Raw genomic sequence first — 27178 nt, forward strand, 5'->3', positions numbered from 1 at the left:
GTGACAGACATTAGTTTACCCTAACTGTTCCGGGGAGGGGTGGGAGAATGTATTTCATGCTGGATTAGCCCTTCCTGGTTCTTGCATACCTCCTCCCTTGATCCTCCCTAAAGCTGAATGAGGTAGCAGAATTGTCCCCATTTTACAGAGGGGTCAGGCAAAGTTCAGAGAAGTTAAGCTGCTGAGGAGGGGGATCACAGCCCACTACCTAACCAAGTTCAGCCTCAATGCAGACCTTCTGATTTCCAGAGACCAATTTTGTTTTCACTGTGTTACAGTGAATGCTAAAGATTCCTCTTTAAACTGAACATACTGGCAGCTAATCTAAATCTCTGAACTATTAAAAAGATTACAAAAAGATGAACAAGAAGGTAATCTTCCCTCAAGATAACTGTATCATCCAATTGATCTCTTCATGCCCCAGTGCTCAGCCAAGAACACAGCACAAACAAAGGCTTTCACATGTGCCTGTAAAGGTTTTTTTAAAAAGTCTTACTAAGAGACAAAAATCCAAGTGTACTTCATGCTACAATTAAAGGCCAGCAAAATACATGCTGTGTACATCTTTCACATGTAGACCAACCAGAATACGACTGTAATTCCATCAAGTGTAATTTATTTAAATAACAATTCAATTGCACATTATAGGTAAACCAGTTGTAGCAATATGAAAATATAGAGTTCTGAGAACATCTGGCAACTTAAACATGCATCTAATAATGCAGAGTATTCTGTAATACTATGAGATGAAAAACAAAACATTGACTTTCGAGTTGGGATGATTTATTTGCACTTAAAAATACAATTTCTAAGACGACATCTGTTTTCAAAAATGTCTTAAGGTTAAAAATAGGCCACAGGAACTGTTGTCTTCATGTTGAAAATTTAGATCTCCTATCAGCATTAGCTTACAAATCATAGATGATAACATTAACACACAATCAGTAAGCGAATACTCATTGAGAACACAGTTTTTATATTAAAAACATCAGAAGTTCACAGTTTTCTTCTTTCTTCTGGACTTATGTTGATACCATGCTTTTACAGCTACAATCTATTTCACTTTCGGGTACTAGATCCAAAGCCTACTTGATCAGCAGATGGATGCTACTAACACATTCATCTCCATAGAACTCACACATCTTCAGTTTCTAAAAATGTTCTGCTCTGTAAAACTGTGACCGCTGGGAACAGGAAAGATAGGACACTAAGCTCAAATGTAATGAGAAGAGAAAGAGTGAGATGAAACGCTGACAATTTTTACTAATAAAATATTGAATTATAAAGTCCATACAGGTAGCTTTGATGATTCAACAGGGAAGCAGACATTGATTACAAAACACTATGACCTCTAACTATTTTTGTTTAATCCAAATAAAAGTGAAAAATATACCTTATCAAAGAATTTCAAAATCCCCTTACAAGTCAAGGTAACATTAAGGGTTTTCAGGTGACCAGATCACAAGACACGTTTATTTTGTTTGTGTTTTAAGGCAAAGCAAAATTTCCCAAGTGAAGTATCTACAAAATAAATTTGCTTTGGAAATAAATTTCAGTAATAAAATAATACTTCTCACTTATTAAATATATATTTTGCCTTTACATATCATTTAGCGACTTGCATCAAAAAATTCAAGAGTTCTATGAACATTTGCAAATAAATATTTTAAAATGCTAGTATACAAATGAGTCTGCTGGTATTCATTCAGGTGTTTGAACGTCAACAGTTAGCAAAGGGAAAACAATAGTAAATAATAAACTACTTAGTTATAAAATTTTCCCCTAACACAACATGAGAATGCAACATATTGTTGAGAATTAAGTAATTTTTCTGGACAGCACGTATCAGTAAAACACACGTGTGCTCCTTCTGAAAATCGTAAACAGAACCCAATGATACTGTTTTCTTAAGCCATTAAATCAACAGCCTAAGATTTATAATGTTTATCATAATCTCTTCTCACGTAAATTATTGCCTTAAAAAACAAATCACTGTATAGAAAGCAATTGTCTACTATGAAGAATAAAATGACTTTAGAAAAAAAGTGAAGTAATTTAATGAAAATTGTTTAAACTCATTTACTATACCCAAATTGCCACCTGGACACTTGTCTCCAATAAAGATAACAATGAATTAACATGTCTGCATGATTTCCAACGCAGGGAGTGTCATCCCTTCAAAGTGAAGAAGACCTTCCAGCATTTCAAAAATAACGTAATTCCTTTAAAACTGAAATGATAAGCAAGATTCCTTAATATGTTCATTTTATCCAATTTCTCTATCAGTTCTGTTATACTATGACCAGCCTTTTTTTTTCCCAAATGGTACCAAACAGACTACCAATAATTAAAACCAATTTACTAGAAAATATTAAGTAGCAATAAAACAAAAGCTCCCACTGGGATATGCCAGCATCCCTTATATTCATCATTTAAACCATGCGTTTCTAAGAACTACTAGATTAACATACGAGGTGTATTGTTTATTAATATGTAACAATTTTTACTTAATGAAGCTTGGTATTAAAGTATCTTGAGCTTTCCTATTAAATATCCAATCTGTAGGTATCTGTGTGCATTCTTTATTAGTTAAATACAGTAAGGTGGCTGCTTTGACTTTTCCATGCAAAGCCGTGTTACAGTATTACTGTGCTGACACATCTGTAAACTGGACAGAAGGGGGAATGGACTTCCTCTCAAGTTAGACCCGCATATCCTTTTGGGATGGATCAGGCTAAGAACCTGCTCAGCCTTCTCAAGCTGCTAAATAGTCCTTGCATCATTTCTTTCTGTAGTTATGAAGTTACAAAAAGACCGGAATGGACTTCAACCGCATCAAGGTCAGACAGCAACTGCTCGACACAGAAGATATTCTCCCTCATGATAAAGTCTGACGTGTCCTTTTCATTACATTTCAAATTCAACATTCTGAAGGAACTAAATCTAACAGCAGATCTATGAGAGACAAGACTAGTGGACATTGAGAAGCAGGAATAGGGTTTCACAACATCCAATCTAATACGTAAAGAAAAAATATGTAAATAATTGGTCTGGGGAAGGGGAAACAGTCTGGAGAAAATCCTGTACCCCTTCTGAAAGAACAGTACAAAACATTGTCTATTTAATCTTTGTAAGCTGTTTTCTATCTATCTATCTACCTATCTATCTCATCAAGAAATGTCTAAAGAGATTAAAAATACATCAATCACATGTATGCATATCACTTAGGTATCATACACATTAAAAATAACAGGCAGCAAAAGGTATAAAATATATAACTTTAAATAAACTATCTGCCAGATTATTCTCTAAGTGGGTAACTTGTGCCTAAATCTTTAAATAGTAACATTGGCCTAGCTGAGTTAATGTTGAAACATTGATAATATATAGGGATGGAAAAGTCACCAAATTTTTCAGAATAATATTAACCTTAGAAAATATTATTTTAATCATAAAATGTAACATCTGAAAGGCTAGAGTCACTTCGTCTACAACTCCTAAGTTTGCGATGTTGCATCTGAAAAAGCAAGGAATGTCTGTAAAGTCAGACTATAATAGTAACCTTAAAAATAAGGTCTTTTAGTCTAGTATATAAGAGATTGGGGGGTGGGCAAGGAATAATGTTCAAAAGCGCCAATGACCTTGATCATCTGCAAAGTAAACATGAGGAAATAAAAGTTTATGGATACTTAAACAGAAAAAGCAAACTTCACAGATATGTATTTGAGCCACAATTCACAATGCAGCTCTGGTGACTGGCTGATCATAGTAGACAAGGAAAAGCCAGAACTCCAGGAATCATGATACTGGGAGGCCTTTAAATAGAACTGCAGCACGTGTAAATGAACGCTTCCTGACACTCAGCATCATTCCAGTATGTGCCACTAGCCATGTTTCAAGTGCTCGAAAGCCACGCCAGGCCAGTGGCTACATACTGGACAGAGCAGGACTGAAGGAGAAACAACACTGCTTAGAGGTCGGGGAGGATGAGATAATCCCCCATGATCCATTCCAGGGCCTATGAATCACAAAATCTTAGGACATCAAAACCATCACCGGAGTCTTTGTGAACTCATTTTAACTAAACTTATTTGAATTTATGATTTATAAATTATAGAGAGAATAACTAGGAAAAAAATCAGGAATATGAAAAAAAAATCAATGAAGAATCAATCAGAGTAATTCCAGAAATTCTTCCAATTGGTCACAAAGACCTTTTTTAAATTATTACTTTCAATATCCAAAGGAAGAAATACCACTATTCAAAAACATCAACAGAGTCACTTTAAAGGAACGGATGAGAAGTGGAATGATAATGAGTACCAACGGCAGGGGCTCTCAGTGCCTATCGCAGAGTAACCACCTCTACAAGCAGCTTCACAAGAGGAAACACTCACTTTTCTCTGAAAGAGGGAGACCTTTCTTCTTTACACACATCTCACTGAGTTGAAGGCCTGAACAAAGATTCACAGGGGGACCTCGAGCTTCAACTCTAAGCTTCCAGGTCAGCGAGGAATGAGTCACATAGCTCTGCCAAACTCACTCTTCTGCAAAAGAGGTAGTTATGCTGTCGGATTGTTCCAATGATTAAAAATCTTCTTTGATGCTGATTAATCTGGACTTCACCTCCCTACAGCTTCTGCCCACGTGCAGTAAAAACAGAGTCAATGAACCCCCTTTTCCTATTAACTTGGGACCTTCTTGTACCCAGGAGAAGCATAAAAACATTAAAATATATATGTTCCTATAAGAGCCAACGTAATCTTCCATTAATTGTCAAGTGGAAGTCATGCCTTCCTTGTCACCAATCCTACAAAGCATAACCTCTACTTGAGTCTCAAATTTACACAGCACCAATCAGAACCCTGGCTCTCCATTTAAAAAAAGAAAAAAAAAAAAAGCAATTACACTAAGAACTATACAAATTGCACAAACTGTCAGACACATTGGCAGCCCAACCCCATCACATATGCCCCTCAAAACATTAGATAAAACATTGTCATTTCAGACTCATTCTTCACAGAACACACTGAATCACAAAATAACCAAAAATGCAATATTAGCTGATGTCACAAGAAACTGGTACCACCATGACATCTCGAACATGGCAGGAAATAGATAAATATTTGTAGCATTAATGATATTTACAGCACTCAAAAATCCATTCGATACATTATCCATATTACCATGTAACCACAAAAGAATAGGAAAGAAAAAGAAAAGAAGGAAAAATAAAGAAAAAATTGAAACTGAAGATATGAATTTCTTTTATATTTGTTTTGGTAATGTAGGGTTAAAATAAAATAAAAATAACCACTATTAGCTTACGTTGTTTTGTTTTCATTTTATACCAGATAGAACATTTTTTACTTTCACTCTGACTTGCAACTTCTCACCAAAATAATGTGAATGTTCGTACTTTACAAAAGGAATGCTACCAAAGCTCTTCTAAGAAATTTATAAACTTTTTTTTTACCAGTATAGAAAGTAATTGTTGAACACACATTCTACTAATTGTAATGACAGTTCACTTTATTTCCTCTTTTGTCTAGACCTAAAGTAAAGTTATATAATTCATATTAATAGCCCATATTGGGATCTGGCAGCACACCATCTGAAGGGGTGGTACTCTGACTTGAGCTGTATTAATCATATTCCATTGGAAATACATCCTCACTATTGGTCAAGAATCAGTATCTTAAAGAAAACACCACCAAGTACCAGTTGGGTACAGGCTAATGTAGCAGGGAATAAATAGCAAGGAGCAAATTCATAATCCGAGCTATAGTCAGTGCCAAACACATGAATTAATTTAAAGGTGTTTGAATTTCCATGTTTCCTTCATTTTATATCAGAGACCACAGACTCAGCCAATATCTTTGTGTTGATACTGTAATCAGTGCATATAAACCATAATTATTACAACTCATATTCATATAGCCTTTCACAGTTTACACAAAGATATCATATGCATTATCCAATTGAGCCCTCACAAGCACCAAGCACTATGTTGCTATCCCCATTGGGGAAACTGAGTCCCAGAAAGAGTGAATGACTTGCTCTGTGTCAAGAAACTATTAACTGACAGAGATGGGCTCCTGACTCCCAATTTGGGGCTGTTTCTGTTGAACTGCAAAGCTTCCATGACAAATCATTCTTCAAAATAAAAATAGAAATAGGACAAAACTCTGGTTCATCCATTCATGACTTGTTTTTCCTCGCTCTGGATGCAATCTTGTCCCTAGCCAAAACACATACATATTTGAAGGGCGAGGGGGTACAGTGATGACTGCAAAATAAAACACACACTAACTGGGAATGGCTTGGATTAAACATTTTAACTTTGTTTGCTGAAAATAAATACCTAATACACAGACCCACAGCTATAAAACTGAAAGAGACCTTGAAAGTCATCTGTTCTTTTACCATTTCACAGATGAGGAAAACACAATGATGCAGAAGGCAGGGGACACCCTAAACGTCACCCTAGTAACTGCTAACTGGTAGCAAAGCCAGGACCACACAGTCAGGCTCTCTTTGCTGGCTCCATGCTCTGATTGTGTTTCCTGATTGAAGGACAAATCACAGTCCATATATTTACAAGGAACCATCACAGTGCTAGAGAGATTAGAAAATTGGATCTTACTCAGCAACATCATGAGTGTAAAAATTATTGATATTTTACATATCATTTAAAGTAGCAAGAACTTTGCTTCCTATAAGAAAAAGAATCAACGTATATGTTTTAGACTCATTGCTAAGGTCGAGGATAATTTATAAAATATGACTTTTTCTTCCCTTAAGATATACAGAGCTTTTTGAATTTTATTATAATAGACTTAAATACATTCAAAAACAGGATAGTCTCTCAAAAGTGTCACCACCTTTAACTTACATGAAGAATAAAAAAACAGTAACAATGTTGCATCATCTTTTCTAGATACAGGTCTCTTCAACCTGCTGAGGACATTGTCCCATCCCTGTTCACATCCACTGCCTGTCTTTTTCCGGAGTCTTCAGGAGGTTATTGGCAAGCTATTTTGAATGTAGGTGACTTCTAATTTCCTCTCTTGAATTTAAATACTCGGCAACAAAATATCTCAAGTTTAACTGACCAACAAATCTAAAAATGGCTCAACTTGTAAGCCACTTGCTACTTAAATAATATTGATTTCCACATTAAAAAAATAAATAATCTCATTAGACTTTATTGTACCTGTGAGTCCTTTAAAAAGACTTCACTCTCCAATTCAAATCTAATATGAAATTCTTTTTGGAGAGGCAAAATATAAGAATTTTGTAGATATCGAACATCATTCCATAAAAAAAGAAAAAACCGTTTATGTAGACCAATAGTAAACCACACAGATGACAGAAAATATTGACAATAAAATTAGGTTTTTTTTTTCTCTCATTCATAAGATCATTTTTCCACCTTAATACAAGGTCTAATCTTTAGCAGATGCCGGCGGTAATTGAGGGAAAATTCCATCCTTCACGTTTTAATCAATCTGAGGAAGGTTTTCTCCACAGTTGAAGAGCTGCTTGAATTCTGAAGTGTAGTCTGGACTCCAGGGAGTAATCTTTGTAGTTGTTTCTAAAGACAGTAACAATAGAATTGTGACGTCAAAGTTCCTTTGTATACCAGGGTACCACCACCATCCTCCCCTTCCTCATTCCTTATTTGCTTTCAAGTGGAACGTGGATAACAGCAGATCTTAAAATGTAGATTCTGGCCCTGAGAGGGGAGGAGGCAATTATTCTGTATTTCTAGAAGTTTCCTGTTGGTGATCTAAAAGTCATACTTTGAGTAGCAAGGCCTACTTAATTCTAAGCCATTCACAAACACAGCAAGAAGGTTACAAGGAGGGCTTAACATTTTAAGCCTAAATAGTTGTGAACTATTCCTAAATAGTTGACCTCCTTTTCTAAACTGGAAATTAAGGCTCCCTCCTATAAACAAGGTGAACATGATCAGTCACCTCCCAAAAGAATTATCTTGAAACTCTCATGACACAACAAAGACAACAAGATTCCTTGGTAACACCAAAATTACTCACTCCACTTCTCACAGGCAAACATCAAGGGTTTGGCCAATAACTATGGTGTGACAATGTCAGAAGAGACCATAGAAATCCACAGATTATTTAAAAACTTTACTTAGATCATTCATGTTGACTTCTCCTTGCTAGAATTGTTAAAAATCAGCAAAATGGAATGGCTTTGACTTTGGGCTCCTGCTTTCACACACTGTGTTGGCCCATGGGTGAGCTCTAACTTCTTTCTTCACAGTGGCATTCACATCTTTCTATAGCTCTTCATTTCATATAGGTCTAAAGGCTACTTATGGGTAAACTTGATAAGGGTTATTATCCAGAATAAGGGTTATTATTCAGAAGCTAAATCAACATCTTACTAGAGTTTACCAGAAGATGTAATTGAATATTTTTCTAAATGTCTGGCTACTAATTTTGGCAACTTTGCAAAGCTCCTACTGCATAAGGGAAACTGTAGACAACTGACACTTGAAATTATCGGGAAGTCTGTTTACGTTGGCATCATCGGTACTGGCTTGAGTTAGTGGTAACTTTTGATCACCAATGGTCTTGGTTTTTAGTAGTGAACTGCTAGTCTTTCACTAGCAACAGCAAATATTTTCATCATTATAATTTGCCTTTTTGAGCACTGTTTAGGCAATACTAAATATGTCCAAATAATGAATACCTGGAACAACAATATTTATAGTCCCTAGTCCACAGCAATCAAGGAAAAGCTTCCATCATCACTTACCTTGCAGTTTCTAGAACCTTCATGGCCTTGTCAATTTCCCCTTGGCTTTTGTACAAAAATGCCAACTCAAACAGAGTAAATGGCACTAGGTAGTGGTCATACTTGAGTAGCTTTTCACTAAAAGAATGAATGAAAAGCAGTTAAGTCTTAACAGAACGAGAAATGCATAATTCTTTTTCAACATACGCATTTTCCCCATTTCTCAGAAAACAGATGCAGCCCTAAGCCTATTCTCAGAGAAAAGGTTTCATTATACAGTCAAAGCATCTAATAAACTATGGCAATAAATAGTATGCTTTTAACATATTTAATCAATCAACGTGATATACCACATTAACAAAATGAAGAATAAAAAGTACACGGTTATCTCAATAGATGTAGAGAAAGCATATGACAAGATACAGCATCCATTTTTGATAAAAACTCTGAATAAAATGAGTATAGAAGGAAAGTACTTCAAGATAGTAAAGGGCATACATGACAAACCCACAGCTAATATCATTCTCAATGGAGAAAAACTGAAAGCCATCTCTTTAAGAACAGGAAGAGACAAGGGTGCCCACTTTCACCACTCTTATTTGACATAGCACTGGAAGTTTTGGCCAAAGCAATCAGGCAAGAAAAAGAAATAAGAGGGATCCAAATTGGAAAGGAAGAAGCAAAACTGTCACTATTTGCAGATGACATGGTTTTACATATAGAAAACCCTAAAGAATCCATCAAAAAACTTTTAGAAATAATAAAAGTATATGGTCAAGTTGCAGGATACAAAATCAACATACAAAATTGAGTTGCGTTTTTATACACTAATAACCAAGTAGCAGAAAGAGAAATTAAGAATACAATCCCATTTACAATTGTAACAAAAAGAATAAAATATCTAGGAATAAACTTAACCAAAGAGGTGAAAGATCTGTACACTGAAAACTATAAAACATTGTTGAAAGAAACTGAAAAAGACACAAAGAAATGGAAAGATATTCTGTGCTCCTAGATTAGAAGAATTAACATAGTCAAAATATCTATACTTCCTAAAGCAACCTACAGGTTCAATGCAATCCCTATCAAAGTTCCAACAACATTTTTCACAGAAATAGAACAAAGAATTCTAAAATTTATATGGAACAAAAGACCCCGAATAGCCAAAGGAATCCTGATGAAGAAAACAAAGCTGGAGGTATCACACTCCCTGATTTCAAAATATATTACAAAGCTATTGTAACCAAAACAGCATGATACTGGCACAAAAACAGACACAGAGATCAATGGAATAGAATTGAGAGCCCAGAAATAAACCCACACATCTACGGACAGCTAATATTCGACAAGGGAGCCAAGAACATACAATGGAGAGAGCAGAGTCTCTTCAGAGTCTCTTCAATAAATGGTGTTGGGAAAACTGGGACAGTCACATGCAAAAGAATGAAAGTACACCATTATCTTACACCATGTGCAAAAATTAACTCAAAGTGGCTTAAAGACTTGAATGTAAGACCTGAAACCATTTAACTTTAGAAGAAAACATAGGGAGTACACTCTTCGACATCAGTCTTAGCAGCATATTTTCAAGTACCATGTCTGCCTAGGCAAGGGAAACAATAGAAAAAATAACCAAATAGGACTACATCAAACTAAGAAGCTTCTGCACAGCAAAAGAAACCATCAAGAAGACGAAAAGACAGCCTAACAACTGGGAGAAGATATTTGCAAACCATGTATCTGATAAGGGGTTAATATCCAAAATATACAAAGAACTCATGCATCTCAACAACAAAAAAACTAACAACTCAATTTAAAAACGGGCAAAAGATCTGAACAGATATTTCTCCAAAGAAGATATACAGATGGCCAACAGGCAAATGAAAAGATGTTCAACATCATTAACAATCAAGGAAATGCAAATCAAAACCACAATGAGATATCACCTCACTCCTGTCAGAATGGTTATAATTAACAAGACAGGAAACAATAGGTGTTGGAGAAGATGTGAAGAGAAGGGAACCCTCATACGCTGCTTGTGGGAGTGCAAACTGGTGCAGCCACTATGGAAAACAGTATGGAGGGTCTTCAAAAAATTAAGAATAGATCTACCATATGATCCAGTTATTCCACTGCTGGGTATTTTTCCAAGAACATGAACACATGAATGCATAAAGATACATGCACCCCTATGTTAATTGCAGCATTATTCACAATAGCCAAGATTTGGAAGCAACCAAGGTGCCCCCCAAGGGACGAATGGATAAAGAAGATGTGGCATATATACACAACGGAATAGTACGCAGGCAAAAGAAATGATGAAATGCAGCCATTTGTGACAACATGGATGGACCTTGAGGGTATTATGCCAAGTGAAATAAGTCAGAGGGAGAAAGTCAAATACCATACGATCTCACTCATAAGTAGAAGATAAAAATGACAAACAAACACATAGAAACAGAGATTGGATTGGTGGTTACCAGAGGGGAAGTGGGGAGGGAGGAAGGCAAAAAGGGTGATTAGGCACATGTGTGTGGTGATGGATCGTAATTAGTCTTTGGGTGGTGAACATGATGTAATCTACACAGAAATCTAAATATATAATGATGTACATCAGAAATTTATATAATGTTATAAACCAATGTTACCACAATAAAAAAAAAAGACCATTAAAAAATATATATATTAATCTTTTACTTTATTCCTTAATCTACATCCAGCCCTGAGGATTGTTTACTGCCCCTTCAGTAGATGAATGTATGAGATCTTCCAAGATTAACTCTGGGAAAGACAAGATCATCCTCCTGAACATGAAGAAATGACTCCATTTAGAAATAGGAACGCTGTATTACATTTTACTAAGGTTCAACTCCCTTTGTATTGTTAAGTCTGATTATGCTAAAAACCATCAATAAAGAAGTGGTCAACACTTCTGTTTTCAGTAATATTATCAAAACTCTCTGACTACAAACCATCTAGAAGCACTGGAAAAAAATATGGATAACACCCTTTCAAATGCATAGTGCAGCGCACAAGAACATAAAAAGAACTCTTCAGCTGAAAAGAAAAAAAAGCCAGTCTCTAAGTGTGTGCATGATGCCAAAGCAGTCCTGGGGTCTGCTTCAGCCTGAATCGACCAGGGCTGTGTGTCACTGGCCATCCAGGAGATGAGGTCCTGAGCCCAGATAGAGCAGGGAGCTGGGGCTGAGACCTCTATATAAAGCTGGGGCCCTATCCCATTAGAGAAAGAGTGGATTAGAGAAAAACACCCCCTGGCACAGGACAAAGACAAGGGCACTCGGCTCCTTGGCCTGTGTTTCAGGTGGGAAGGAAAAACACATTCCTTGGGAAATTAATAACCAATAGGCCTGCCCGCACACAGATACAATTCAAATTCACATTGCCCAAATGATCCAAGAACCTGCTGTAAGCAATTAAATTAACATGAAAGTGGGCCAGGGCTGGAAAAGCCTTTGGGGCACCTGGCAGAAATAAAAGGAAAACCACTTTTCGTCAATCCTAGCCTCATAGGCGTCTCAAGATAAAACCCCACTGAAGGTTAGCTCACAATCCAAATTATAAAACACAGGAGCAAACAATTCACTACAGGTTCAATAAACACAACAAAGCGCACAAATGGGTCATCCTTTTGATTCTTATAAAAACACCAATAAAATAGAACTCAATGGATACTTTAACATGTTTACTAAAAACAGTATATTACTTATTTGGACAATAGACATGGTCTGTTTCCTCTTCTTATAAGAACACCAGTCCTCCTCCATTCTCATAAAATACTGTAGAAAGAAGGGGATCAGTGGCCATGAGTGGAAAGGCATATGATATGGAACAGAGGATGTCAACTGGCGATGTGTGGCTGTGATCTACTCGGCTTACAGTGTTATTGAAAACTTTGAGCAAATATTTAAAAATCGGGAGATTTTACATAAAATCTACATTCCAGGCTTTTCATGAAAAATTGTGGGGATTATTGCTACTGGGCCTACATCATACAGAGCAATAATCACTTAGAGCTAAGGAGTGGCTGCATTCCTTAGAGAGAACGCACGATCTTCCCAATCTACAGTGCCTACAATCCCTACTCCTGGGGTCACTCAGTAAGGTTACTTGTTCGGCCCTTGTAGATATTTTCATTTGTGACTCCAGATATAGAGAAGAGGGCCAGGCATCAGAACTTTGACTCAACTCTCTACTGAGTAAGGAGCAGGATATCATCAATAATGCTATCAGGAAAACCAGAACAAACCCTCATTTATATACAGAAAAAATGCCCTTTGCCAAAAGAGAAACAGTTATTGTGTTCATCGCATGTCTTTTCTCCCTGCCCAATTATTATCACAGTGATGGCCAGTCTGTTGACTCAACTCTGAACGCCTAGGATCCAGCACAGTCTCTGGCACAGAGTGGGTGCTCAGATATCTGTGGAATAAATGAATGGAAAAACAAATGCATGAATTGAAAAACTGTCAGAGGTTCAGTAATCATGGCCAGAGTTTAGACAGACACCTGATAGCCTGGCCATAAATTTAGTTTTCACGTGCCACCTTTCAACACCAAGTGGAAATGCATAATAAAGCCGTGTTCCACTTAGATTATAAGAAAAGACTACTGGATTCTCTTTCTGGTGACACCAAGTCAAAGGTTAGCAGCAGGAGACAAAAGCATCTCCTCCTCACAGCGATTCCCCAGAAGTCACAAGGTACACTCAGGTTGGTTTCCATGTCTGGTTTTACCTTTGGACAACATGATTGAAACACAGTTCCGCTTGCATGGGCCGCTGTAAGTTCTTGAGGCAGCATCCTTTCAGCAGCTTCACCAAACACTCGTCATCCACAGAGTAGTCAGTCAAGGCTTCACGCAAAACAAAAACCACACACAAAAAGAAAAAGACTTTTTAAACTCCTAATTAAGAGGAAGAACTAAGAGCGATTAGGGTTCAGAGGGATCGTTTAAAAATAAGGAAAATATTTTTAGCATTTGCTATGCCTCGCTAAATGAAATACAATGGAAATATTTTAAGCTAAAATATTGAGTTTACCACGTTAATACATCATTTTATTAAAGGGTTCGCTCTAGTCACCTAAAAAAATTTTTCAGGCTCTCCTATTCTGAGTTACATGACCTTAGATATAACAATAGGAAATCTGAACTCTAAATAAAGTACGAGCTTTATTAACTCTCTAAAAGGGAAAGCCATGAGGAGCATGAGGGCTGCCTCTTCCTGTGGTTCTGGCGTCTAACCGTGTTGGCTCCGTGCTGGAGAGGATAACACTCCCATATGGGGAAGCAGATGGCTTCCTCCTGATTAAAAATTCAGGACACAGAAAACCCTCCCCAGATCATTATGTTTACAACTTATCAATTCTCCCCGGTTATGTTCTTTCGGAGAGAAATTATATCATAAAATTAGACAAAATGGTTCCGAAGGACATGCGAGGTACCTAAAATCCTCACAAACTTCTAACTGCTTGAGACTAATGGGAGGTTTTTCTTTCATCACTTTTTGCCCTTTCAGCCCAGGGCTGTAGAGTATTTAACAGAAGGAACCATATGATGTGTGACATCTATGTGACAAAGGTAGCCATCTCACACCTACCACTTTTGAATTTGGGGTTTTTTGCAAGTTCCGTGCAACTAAGGCAGCGTTGCAAGACAGACTGATAATTTATACATCTCAGGCTGTGACAAAGCGAGGAGGGGGGAAATGAACCAAACTAATGAGGCCCTGGGGGTCCCTCTTATTGGAATCCTCCTGCTTTCGGTACAAACCTCAGAACTCACCGTGAACACAGGCTGGTGCTTTAGCCGGTAAATTGCTTATATATGGGAGGTTAATGATGATACTTAACCAACTAGAAGGGGGTCACTTTACAACTAGGTGCTGAACATAGCTGATATTCACATCTCACTTCCAAGCTCTGATAGGTCATTTACCAAGAAAATCACAGATAATACCACATTACCTTTCCTAACACTTAAGGACCATTTTTCTACCAAAAAATCTTATCACGGATGCTGATTGAAGTATACATCCAAGAACAATATCTTCCCAGGCCTAGAACCAAAACCTGAAGGTCCGTACTGGATACTAGTTTTTAGCATCATTTTAGCATCACTCTATGCATCTTATGACAGTTTGTGTTATCACAACATTCTGGTGCTCAGTGAACAATTTTGCTGAGGAATAGACACAACACGATGGAAGGTTAAAGTACCAATAAAGCCACACTTAGCTTTATTTAGATCACGAGTTAGGGATACGGAAAATGGGTTCAAAAGCACCTCATTCCTCCAAAAACCTTAAAAGTAAAACCCTTATTCCCTCAGACCACAGAGTACTTTGTCAGATGATTATTTTCCCTTAAAAAATGAAAGCTTTATCATGATTCTCAACCTCATGAGTGAGTGCGTGGGTGAACATTTCATCAGAGAGTTTCCATTTTACATTCCAAGAAAATTACATGATAATGCTACCAGAGCACATTTTTTCATCTCCAAAGATCTGCTGAACTTAATAATAAAACAGAGGGTAGGCTGAAGAAAAAGCAAGTTTAAGGCCTAAACCACACAAATATCTCCACTGAACTTTTGAGAAGCTAGTTCAAATGCAACAAAAGAAAAATTTGAAAATAGATTTAGAAAGTGAAAAGCCAGAAAGGAAGTAACACTTTCCTCTTTATGTGACTCTGATTATGTTTGCTATATAATTCCATCAAGCAAATTAATGGCAACAAATAGTCAGAGAGGAATTTCTGTACCAACTTCTGGCTAGTGCTAAATTTTGTTAGACTTCAAATGAAACACTGATGGAGTTAATAGCAAATACTGACTCCAGGCATACTAGCAAGCATTTTTCTCTTTAAACAGTATCCTCCCTTTGTATCTGTGGTCAGTCTTTCAAAACTACGGCATTGTCAGAGCAGAACACCAATTGTATCCATGACCATCTTTTACTTTAGAGACACCTGTCAAAGGTAGAAGCAAAACCACATTCAATTCCCCGTAACAGTGGGAGGGGAGGGGGTTAGGGTGGAGGCTGAAGACACCTCAGGGTTACAAACTCACTCCATTTCCCAATTTTGGATTTTTTTCCCTGACTCAGAAAGATAGGAGCTTAATTATTAAAAGGTCATGAGAGGGGGAAAGGGGGTGGTGTGGAGGGGGAATCAGTTAATCTTCCTACATAAAACAACAGACCTGGAAGAGAGCATCATAAATTTCATGTACAACATCTGGCAAAGGTGATCTTCAGAAAAGAAACCAACTTTTTTTTTTTTTTTTTTTTTACCAAGAGGAAGATAGACAAAGACAGAGTTGTAAGAAGTATGGCGTGTCTGTCGGAGCTTCCCTCAGCCCTGCTGGAGGATCTCTAAAGCCTCTCATCTCAACATGTCATTAAAAGAGGAAAGAGGATGGAGGGAGAGGCCTGGTTTTCTAAACCTCTATTGCATTCTACCTGCACAGTCTAATACACATATTACTGCTTTAATTTTTTCCCCTAACCAACAGAGGAGCAAAATAAATTTAGGGTTAGGGAGTGAAGAGCCTGCACAAATAGAAAAAACCCAGTGGTCCTTCAGGACTTCGTAACATACAAAGACCCCACCCTCTGGTGGTACATATTCGTCTATACACAAAGGATGCATATTCAAACATCAGAATTTATTCTACTGAACCAAAACCCTTACCTCTGAAGGAAAACAGAAGCAAGCTGGCCTACTTTTCTAGAGAAAAAAATAGTCTATGTTTTCACTTAATAGAAAGTTTTCCCTTACTTCCTAGTTTTTACAAATGCACTTATTTTAAAACATTCATTTTTCCATTTAACTTGTGGATATGTGGGTTTTAATTATAGATAATTCCATTAATGGCAGGAATGATGCTTTCTTTACCTATCATAATTTTATATCTAATATGGGAAACCTGTATGTTAAAATGAGCAAATTAATGAAAACTGGCCAAATTAGTTGAAAAAAAATGAATACTAGTAAATTTGTTCAAAAGCCCAAATGGATTTTACAGAATTGCATTCTGTGACATCTCATTTTTAAGGTGAACTTTCATGGAGTTTCTTTTAATTTAACTTTCAAAATGATGTGACTTTGTGTTGATTTTCCACTCAAAATGAAATAGTTTTCCTTTTTGAAATTATTTCACATTAAAAATAATAAAAATAACCTCACATCCATTAGGATAGCTCTTACCAAAAACAAACAAAGAAATAAGCAAACCCAGAAAATTACATGTGTTGACAAGGATGTGGAGAAATTGGACCCTTGTGTACAGTGGGTGGGAATGTAAAATGGTACAGCCACTGTAGAAAACAGTATGGCACTTGCTCCAAAAATTAAAAATAGAAATGCCATATGATCCAGCAATTCCACTTATGGGCATATATCTAAAAGAATTGAAAGCAGGGTCTCAAAAAAATATTTGTATACTCATGTTCAAAGAAGTATTATTCAAAATAGCCAAAAGGTGGAAACAACCCAAATGTCCGTGGGTGGAGGAATGGATAAACAAAATGTGGTACTATATACATCCAATGAAATACTACAGGGACTGGGGCAGGGGGAAATGGGGAATTATTGCTTAATGGGTGTGAACAAGTTCTGGAGACTGGTTACACAACCATGTGAATATACCTACTAGTGAACCGTACCGTTAAAAATGGTTAACATGGTAAATCTGATGCTGTGTGCATCTCACAATTAAAAATTAAAAAGACACAATTATTTCAAAAAATAGTAAGGAAGTTTATCACAACTCCATACTAATAAAAACTATGTAGAAAATATGTTAGTGATGGCACATCTAGAACAACACATAACGTCTGAAATGGCCATAGAGTGAGTCTGTAGTCCATACTTATACATACGCTCCTTCGGTGCTTTGTTAAATATTAACTTTAGATTCCACTTTTCCGTCCCAGTTTCGTGAGCCTCCTCATCCGCTTGTGTCCCTGGTGCCCAGAAACCAAAGCGAATTATCAGTCTGTGAAGATGAATACCTCAACATTTTGGCTTCTATACCCAACCTCCAGCTCATAAGGGGCTGAAGTGTTACAACTTTTCTATAAAAGAGGGAGGAAAAAGAAGAGAAAGGGAACAATGATTTTTTGCAAAAATACTCCCTTTTAGATGGGAAGGTGATATGGCTCACCCTTTGCATGTGACTTTTTTTTCAATAGTAGAGCAGAATGTTCACTCACCTATGTTCGCTCTCCCTATGACCACCGGTTTGTATTCGCAAGATGGCTGATGGGGGGTGGGGATCTGTGCCCTCAAAACAGCACTGCTCCTTGTTCTACTGGATTCTTAGCTATCCAGCCCGGAACTTTTACCTTGTTAGCAGAAAGCCCACTGATTCAGCTTTCATTCTTTTTTATTACTTCTCCTTATTGACGGCATTTTAAAGCTAGAATTATTTTAAATATGGAAAGCAGCCTAAACGCCCAACAATACTGAAAGAGTTGATTGAATTATGTTAGATTAGCTCTGTGGAGTGCTATGAAACTTTTGAAATTATTAAACAACTATTTAGCAACAATTAAAAAGTTGATGATAAAAATAAAACTACCATATGATCCAGCAATTCCACTGTTGGTTATTTATCTGAAGAAAACAAAAACACTAACTCAAAGAGATATAAGCAGTCCCATGTTCACTGCAGCACTGCTTACAAGAGCCAAGATATGGAAACAACCAAAGTGTCCATCTATGAATGAATGGATGAGAAAATGTGGTATACATACACAATGAATATTATTCAGCCACACAACGAATGAAATCTTACCATTTGCAATAACATGGATGAACCGTGAGGGTATTATGCTAAGTGAAATAAGTCAGACAGAGAAAGACAAATACCATATGATCTCACATAGATGTGGAATCTAAGAGAAAAAAAAACCAAGCTCATCATAGATACAGAGAACAGATTGGTAATTGCCAACGACATGGAGTGGGGATAGGGTGAAACGGGTGAAGGAGGTCAAATGGTACAAACTTCTGGTTATAAAAGAAATAAGTCATGAGGATCTAACAATGTACAGCATGGTGACTATAGTTAATAATACTGTACTGCATATTTAAAAGTTGCTAAGAGAGTAGATCTTAAAAGTTCTCTAACAAGAAAAAATTTTTGCAACTATGTACAGTGACAAATGTGAACTGGACTTATTGTTGCAATCATTTCACAGTGTATACAAATATTAAACCCTTCTGTTATACACCTGAAACTAATAATGTTATATGTCAATTATACCTCAATAAAGAAAAATTTATGATATGTTAAATGAAAAGAAACAGGCTAGTGTATGTCCAGGTATACTATGATTGTAACTATAAAAATAAGGCTAGGATGGAATACACAGAAATTGGAAATTAATTGTATTATTAAGTGGTAATGGTTAAGACTCCCAGGCTTTAACTTTCCATACTTACTTTCATTTTGTAAAGCTGCCTCAGCCTTTTCGACAGTTACCAACAGATTTTCAGAAAGGTCTTTTCTTTTGCTCACTATTGGAAAACCATTCCACACATACATCATTTCCTAATGAGGAAGAATAAAAAACCATTGGCAATTATGTGAGGTTACTCAGCGTCCTTCACAACAACGAAACTATGTATGCATGTTTTGCCTTGGTTGCTAGGGAACTCAAGACAACATTTAGAGATCATTTTCCTCAGCTTTCGTCATTTGGCAATTAGTGATACAATTTCCCCTTTTCTCATTTTATTATAGGCCTTTTGCCTTTTAAACTGTGAAGTAATTCAATATATAGTATATTATGTTTTCACTGCAAAATTAATTTACTCATTCATTTAACAAGTGTTTATTAAGCACCTACTGGTATTCAGTCCTTTGGAAGGTAACAAATTATAGATACAGAAATAAATATAATATTTTAAACTGGTACTGCGAACAATTCTATTTAACATGGATTTTTGTTGTTATTTTTAAGTAAAGGGAAACATTTAAAAATATCTGCCAATTGTTTACATAAAATATTTCCAAGGACATCACTGGAAATGAACACAGGAAATATTTTACTGGGCTCAGGTTCCTTTATACCATTAAAAACATGTGACAGTCCAGTAACGCATTCCAAAATGCAGGAAATACATTCACTTAAAGGCCATATGGCTAAATGACAGCCCCTGAAAATGTAAACTAATGATTTCTCATTGCAAATTACATTTAATAGGCTAACAGATGAGAATTTTTTTTGCACCAAAAGCAAATGTGCTCTTGCCTGAAAATATTTTTCTAATCTTCCTGGTAGTGCAGTTCATATCTTGAAAGGCACGAAATAAGCAGGGTAATTCGTATCTTCTTGGAAATAAATGAATTTTAAAATATGGTAAAGGTATTGTTTGAACAGCCTCTTACAGGGAAGCGGTGGAAATGAGGAAAATACATTCGAGCAAAGTGGCAACAAAGTCATGTTTACTTTCTGGCGCTGAAAACTAAGATCACAACACTCTACTTCTTTTATATCTAACAGTTTCTTCTTGGTCATGGTGTAAGAGCTCAATTCAATAATTAATGGAATATTTATTTTAATCGATGATTTTTAAAATTTTGTTTTTATTGATGGAATATATTCTATCAGAAGAAGGAATATATTTTATCTTCATATCTGAGATTTTTATGAAAAATAGATTTTGATAAAATTCCTAGTTACCACGAATTCAAGCCAATTCTACTGGAAAAATAAGTGCAGTGAGTTAACCTTCCTCAGGACTCTTAATAACCAAAGCAAAATATAGTTATGTACACACTAGCACTAAGTTCTAAGGCAGAGAAAGGACTATGACGTTCCAGAAAATTTTCAGGAAAGTTCTGTGGCCCAGGAAGAGAAAATTTCCCAGTGCAAATCACTTGACAGAGAAACGAATCAGGAATGGAGCTAAAAGCTATAAGTGGTAAAACAGCAGCAGGCCCCTACATTAGCTGGGAAAGGGGATATCCCGTCATTTTTGTGATTTGCCCGCTGTTCTTGTTTTTATCTGTGCTCAGATATGACTACAGTGTGGTCACGTTTTTGTCTTGTTCCTCACAGGCACGGAATAACCTGGTCTGATGGTGGTATTCTTTGAGATTGTTTATCTTAAGCAGGTAACACCTGGACCTACATACTAGGTACAGGCTAGCTGCTATCTGACACCTGTTAGGGGCTGCAGTTTTCTTTCTCGTAGACTATATAGAGAGCTTCTACAAGTCAGTAATAAAACAATAAGCAACTTGATGAAAAATCAGGAAAGTATATAAACAACAATCCACAAGAGAAGACATAAAAATGAATAAGCAAGCACATGAAAAGAATGTTCAACCACACCAATAAGGAAATGCAAGTTAAAATAACAAATGTCTACACTGTTGGTAGAAGTTTAAGTTGTGACAGTGTTTTTGGAGGGCAATTTGGTGATGTCAAAGTATTAAATGTGTATATCCTTTAACCAGGAATCCCATTTTAATGGTCCCAGAGAATTATATGCCCATGTACAAAAGGAGGAATATAAAGAATTTTTATTGTAGCATGTTTGTAATAGTAAAAACTGGAAACAACTAAATAACCATCAAGGGGGAAGAATTGAATAAACTCTGGGATACAAAAGAAACCCAGGAAACCTCAAAGGAGGAGTGGAGACGTCAGCTTGCACTAAATGGGTTTCCTGTGCTACCTGACTACCTATGCAAAAGTAAAGCCCTGAAGAGCCACAGTAATTTGATATATTCAGTACTTTTTAAAGAAGTCTTCATGAAGAAAATTTAAGTTCAAATTATGCTTTTCATGAAGTCTAGCCTAAATGGACTAAGAATGTGAATGCCAGCATTGCTCTGTCAAACACAGCAGCCACCAGCCGCTTAAGGCTCCTGAGCACTGGAAACGTGGCCAACCCAAGATGTGCTCCAAGAGTCAAGCACACACCAGATGTCAAGGAATTAGTATCATATAAACAAATGTGAAACATCTCATTTTTTATTGATTACATGTTCAAATGATAAATTGTGCATATACTGGGTTAAACAAAATATAGTCTTAAAATGATTTTCATGTTTCCTTTTCCTTTTTAATTTTCTACCTTTTAATTTTCAATGTGGCTGCTAGGAAAGGTAAAATTACATAGGTGGCTTGCATTCTAATTAACTAAACCACTTCAGTCAACTCACCTCTCTCTGCCCGAATGTCCTTATCTGTTAAATGGGACTACAAAGAGAAACTACCCTCAGAGAGTTACTGTAAGAATTAAATGATACATATATATTTTTTCTCCCCAAAGCCCCAGTACATGGTTCTATAGCCTAGTTGCAAGTCTGTCTAGTTTCTCTACATGAGCTGCTGCCACAGCATGGCAACTGACAGATGGGTGGTGTGGTTCCACAACCAGGAAATGAACCTGAGCCACCAAAGTGGTGAGAGCACCAAACTTTAACTCCTAGGCCATCCGGGCTGGCTTGATATATTTTTTTAAATAGCCTTTATCATAATGCTGAAACATACCAACTAGTCAAAAAGTATTAGCTATAATTTTATTATTGAATTATTAAGAATTTATTTATAAATGTTCACCTAACAAAAAACACTTACAATGGTTTTTAATTGAGCTAAACTTCACAACAAAAGTTAGATATTCTCCCTGCCGCTGTGAACAATTTTATTTCTGGAATGCAAACAGTAAATAAAATAAAGGCTGATACCAGGGCAGGCAAGATGAGCTTCACAGGTGCAGGCAACGAGGGGGAGTATCGGCGAGACTTCCTCACAGCAAACTTCTCGGTAGGGATGGACTTCCCAGCAATTCTCTGCTTCAAGCTGTCCACCTGTCTGTGAAGAGCCCCAGCCCCAGCCCCAGGGACAGGCCATTAGAACACAGACACTATTCACACCTGTGGTTATCACGCTGTGCTCCCCAGACCAGCAGCATCAGCAGCACCCGGAACCCTGTTCCAAACCAGACTTTCGGGCTCCACCCCAGACCTATGGAAGCAGCAACTCCCAGGCTGGGGCCAGCAACGCAGATTTTAATGAGTCCTCCAGGTGATGCAGATACAAACTCAAGTTTGAGCATCCCTGATTGACACATATGTCTTTCTACCCAACTAGGCTAATATCTTAACCGACACAGTCCAGGCAATCTGGATATAAAATTGGCAATTTCCATAAATAAGCAGGAAAGAGTTCAAACTAACTACTTACATTGTGCTAACTCAGAGAGATGGAAGAGAGTATATTGTATATTTCCTATTCCTACCTGTCAGAATGACACAGATCTATAAAATAATGTGGCTTAAAAGACAGCCATCAATTAAAGGATGATTTGAGAAGATGTTGCCCAAGCATAGGTGATTTTCAAAGTAATCAGTTAAGGACATGCACCATGTTTACAAACTTCCTCTCAAAATTCTAAGGAAGTCCAATGATGAAATTCACAAGTACATAAAAATGAGAGTATGATGGGGAGACTGCACATTCCTGGAGCACTTTCTTACATATAATTTTGTAAATGCAAACAGGTTGCAAGAGGGAATTCATGGAAATATCCAATTACATCACTGAAAGAAAGAATAAGAGGAAATAAGAGAAAAAAAAATACTCCAATATGAGGACGAGCTTGTGTTAGGTTATTTCTGAGCACAATTTGGGGATACGGATTTTAAGCCTGAATGCCCATCATTTGGCGTTCACTAACATCAGTGGAAGACGCAGTGGGAACGTGAGGTGGGGGCTGTGGGGAGGGGTCAGAAGCATGCACTGGATATGAAACCTTACGATTTAAAGATCACAGAGTCTCCTCCTGTCTACCGCAGCCACTGGCCCCCAGTCATAGCCTAGCCCACTTCCTCACCTGTAACTTTTCCAGCTCAAAGCACAAATTCAAGCACACCACCCTTGAACACCATTCTCCTCTTTCTAACTGGATTGTTCTAGCAAGACTTTCAGTCCACTTGCTCTTTCACTTTCTTCCAATCCAGCAGTCTCCTTCTTCCTCCTTGTCCCTCCATATTCCTACTTAGATTGCCCTGTCATTTACTTCTGCACACTCTGGCCCATGCCCTAACTCCCTTGCCCACTGCCCAGTCATGGCGCTCATCTGGATGAAGCTCAGTATCCATCTTCCCCACACCTGCACTGAGAGCAGATTGGTATCACTGTAAATTCATCAGCAGCAACCTCGAATGGGCCCTCACATTGCCTGCTATTCCCCCAACTATGTTTCTCTCATCACCTCCCTGTGCCACTCTGCAATAATGAGTTCAAACATTCTCCACCTTCCTTAGACCTCCAGCCCCCTCCCTTCTCTTTCATCCTCAACAGATGACCCTGCGTCCTATGTCATAAAGAAAAAGAAGTTATCAGGTAGGAAGTCCTTCATCTCATACTACCACACACAAGCTGCCTACCTCTGCACCTATTCTGTATGTATTCCCTTCCGATACAATGGAGGACCTGGTCCTCCTTCTAGATCAAGCCAATCTCGCCATCACTGCTTTGGATTCGATCTCCCCCTGCCTTCCCAGGAACCTTACAAATATCACTCATCCCATTTCTTGCTTGTATGTGCAACTTCTCTTCCTCCACTGCATCCTTCCCAGTGGTTTTTGAGAATGCTCAGCTCTCTCCCATTAAAATATTCTATGATAATACTATCATCTCCCTCCAACTGACTGTCTCTCTCTCTCTCTCTCTTTTCCCCTTCATAGTCAAAGTTCCAGCGAAGAATTTACACTCAACTCTCTTCATTTCTTTGTATCTCACTCACTCTTCAGCCAACTCCAGTCTGGTTGCCACCTCCATTCTATTACCTTATTAGCTCCTGCTGGGGTTATCAGCGATCTCTGTGTCACTAAATACATACTTTGTCCTTTTTATAAATGCTATACTCTGTTCTGTGGGAAACATTTTAAGTCATCCCTGACCTTTCTTTTCCTCTGACCTACATATATAAAATGTAGGAAGAACACTAGTTTTGCTAGGGAAGACTGGACTTGGTGAGTTTAAAACACTTTGACATATCCAAGTGAAGGTGGCAAACGGGAGCTGGACATAAGGGTGTGGAGCTCAGTCATGAAGTCTGAACTTGCAATTTAAAGTTGGCTTAGTTGAGATTTCTTAAGGTCTAGCCTCTAAGACTGACCCTTGAAATAAAAAGCATCAACATTTTACAGCTGGATAAACTAGGATGAGCTTACAAAGATGCTAAGAAGGAATGGTGAGAGAAATAGGAGGAAAAAATCGGACATATATTATTTGTGTAATTATTTCATTGGTATTTGGTTGCACTACAAGATTATAAACTCTACAAGGACATGAGCAATACCTGTTTATTCAGCATCTAACACAGTACCCTTCACACAGTAAGTGTTCAACAGGAAGGTTACAGACGGATAGATGGATGGATGGATGGATACTGGTCTAAACAAAGTTAAACGGATTACATCAAAGCAGAGCTTCTCAGGATCTTTGACACACTAATGAAAACTAAGGATACATCATACACTGTTTCCTAAGTTTATCTGATCACAGAATACCTTCTATTTACAGCAATAGTTAATAACTTTTGCCAACTATACTGTTTTAGGAAACTGTGTTCAAAATGCAGTAGCACAGCCTCAATAACAAAACAAAAAATAGTATGTTCTCAACATTCCCAATCACACCAGCATATCTGCAAAATCTGTCATCTTGTTAAAAGGATGACATTTTGACTCTTAGGAAAATATATTTGTTAAGGTTTCCTGTATCAAATGAGTAGAAATTAAATAAAGATATGAAGGTGAAGCATGGGAAAGCACTAAAGGAAAGATAAAGAAAACGTATCTGTGTGCTCCTCTATACATTCAGGATGTTTGTTACAGAAATAGTGTCTTGCTCACCTGAATAAAGTTACTATATTCTCTTTAGTTGCTACCACCTCTTCCTCTGGAAGCATACTCAAAATTGCAGCTTTCAAGAACACATATGTTGCCTTGAAGAAAAGAAGAAAAGCAAGTAATTATAGAACATCCCCAGGTACATGACATTTCTACTTTGCAAATCAGGAATGACCTGCAGATCTTCCAGATATAATACTTAAGAGGCATCAGAGAAATAAAAGGAAATAAAGTCTTATATTGCTTACTCCAAAGGAGAGCAACACTTTTCAGTTAATTTTGATCATTTTCCTTTATACAACTATAGCGTTCATGGGTGAGAAAGTGGACAGAATGAACAAGAGATGACTATCTCATTTCTCCCAACTTCTCACAAATGGATCAGAATTAATTTTGATTATTATGAAAAGCCTTGTCATCAGGGCACGGGAATGTCTACAAAAAATTACCAAGATTATTGATATTTAGTAACTTTTAAATATAAGTGCAGTTCATCTTCAGAGGTAAAGCCTCTTTGTCGAAAGGACCCTTTGGATGGCTTTTAAAGCACGTACAGCTGAGGACAGTGCTTATAAACAGTAGGTACCTCATGCATAGCTCCTCCTTTGACAGATCCCTAGCTGAGAAAACAGTGTCCGTGTGAAACTACTGAACAGACAGTCCTAAATGAAAATCATCCTGGACACTTATCAGCAAACAGCCCAACATCAATGCGAGCACTGCACTTTACCTTGGACCATTTACTCTCTTTGCAAAGCAGATCTGAATAGTAATATGCCTCCATCCAGTTTTGTTGGAACATATGAATCCACATCAGCTCCCAGTAACAGAGATGATGAAACTGTTTCCATTCTTCTTGAACTGAAATGCACTTTCGATATAGCTCTTGTGCCTATAAGTCAATTGCATAAAGCTGATCATCCAGATATTAGACAAGGAGATAATAACCTAATGGAAAAATACATAAAATACTTTGTACAAAAAGAATAAAATCAGCACACATTAAGCCACTCAATACGATGATATGTTCCTTTCCTCACATGCAATGATAGTTAAGTTCTGCCTCTTTATTTCACTTCGTGACAGGGCTGTGGAACTGTATAATGGGGGAGTAAGGAAGTTCTTTCCCAAGCGAGATATAAAACGCAGGAGTCCTTTAAGAAAAGACTGACAATAAAAGTCAGAACTTCCAGAGGGCAAAATATATTTTAAACAAAGATAAAGGCAGTGAACAGACTGGGAGAATATATCACTACATACACAACTGGCAAAGAATTGACCCATATACAATAATTTCATAAAATCCTTAATAAAAAGAGAACTCAGTGGGAAAACTGCCAAAGATATGAATAAGCAAATCAAAGGAAAAGATACACAAGTGACAAATATACATATGAAGAAGTTTATAAACTGGAAAACGTTAAATTTAAAAATCAGATTATCAGGCCCAGCCCCATGGCCCAAGTGGTTAAAGTTCCACATGTTCTGCCTCTGTGGCCTGGGTTCG

General features: G+C 37.2%; 1 protein-coding gene across 4 annotated transcripts in view; it reads right to left on the reverse strand.

Annotated features, from left to right (window-relative positions):
- Positions 1 to 594: 594 nt before the first annotated feature.
- Positions 595 to 27178, reverse strand: part of TTC39B (tetratricopeptide repeat domain 39B) — a 134299-nt gene continuing 107715 nt past the window's right edge. For all 4 annotated transcript variants that reach the window (XM_046665031.1, XM_046665034.1, XM_046665035.1 and 1 more), the window contains 7 exons: positions 26402 to 26563; positions 25675 to 25766; positions 22498 to 22624; positions 19236 to 19344; positions 13524 to 13641; positions 8791 to 8907; positions 595 to 7597 (listed from right to left, as the gene is read on the reverse strand). In XM_046665031.1, coding sequence (XP_046520987.1) covers positions 7507 to 7597; positions 8791 to 8907; positions 13524 to 13641; positions 19236 to 19344; positions 22498 to 22624; positions 25675 to 25766; positions 26402 to 26563 — 816 coding nt within the window. In that variant the 3' untranslated portion in view covers positions 595 to 7506. The remainder of the gene's footprint in view (positions 7598 to 8790; positions 8908 to 13523; positions 13642 to 19235; positions 19345 to 22497; positions 22625 to 25674; positions 25767 to 26401; positions 26564 to 27178) is intronic.

Source organism: Equus quagga, chromosome 6 (genome assembly GCF_021613505.1).
Source record: "Equus quagga isolate Etosha38 chromosome 6, UCLA_HA_Equagga_1.0, whole genome shotgun sequence".
In the NCBI taxonomy this organism is placed as follows: Eukaryota; Metazoa; Chordata; class Mammalia; order Perissodactyla; family Equidae; genus Equus; species Equus quagga.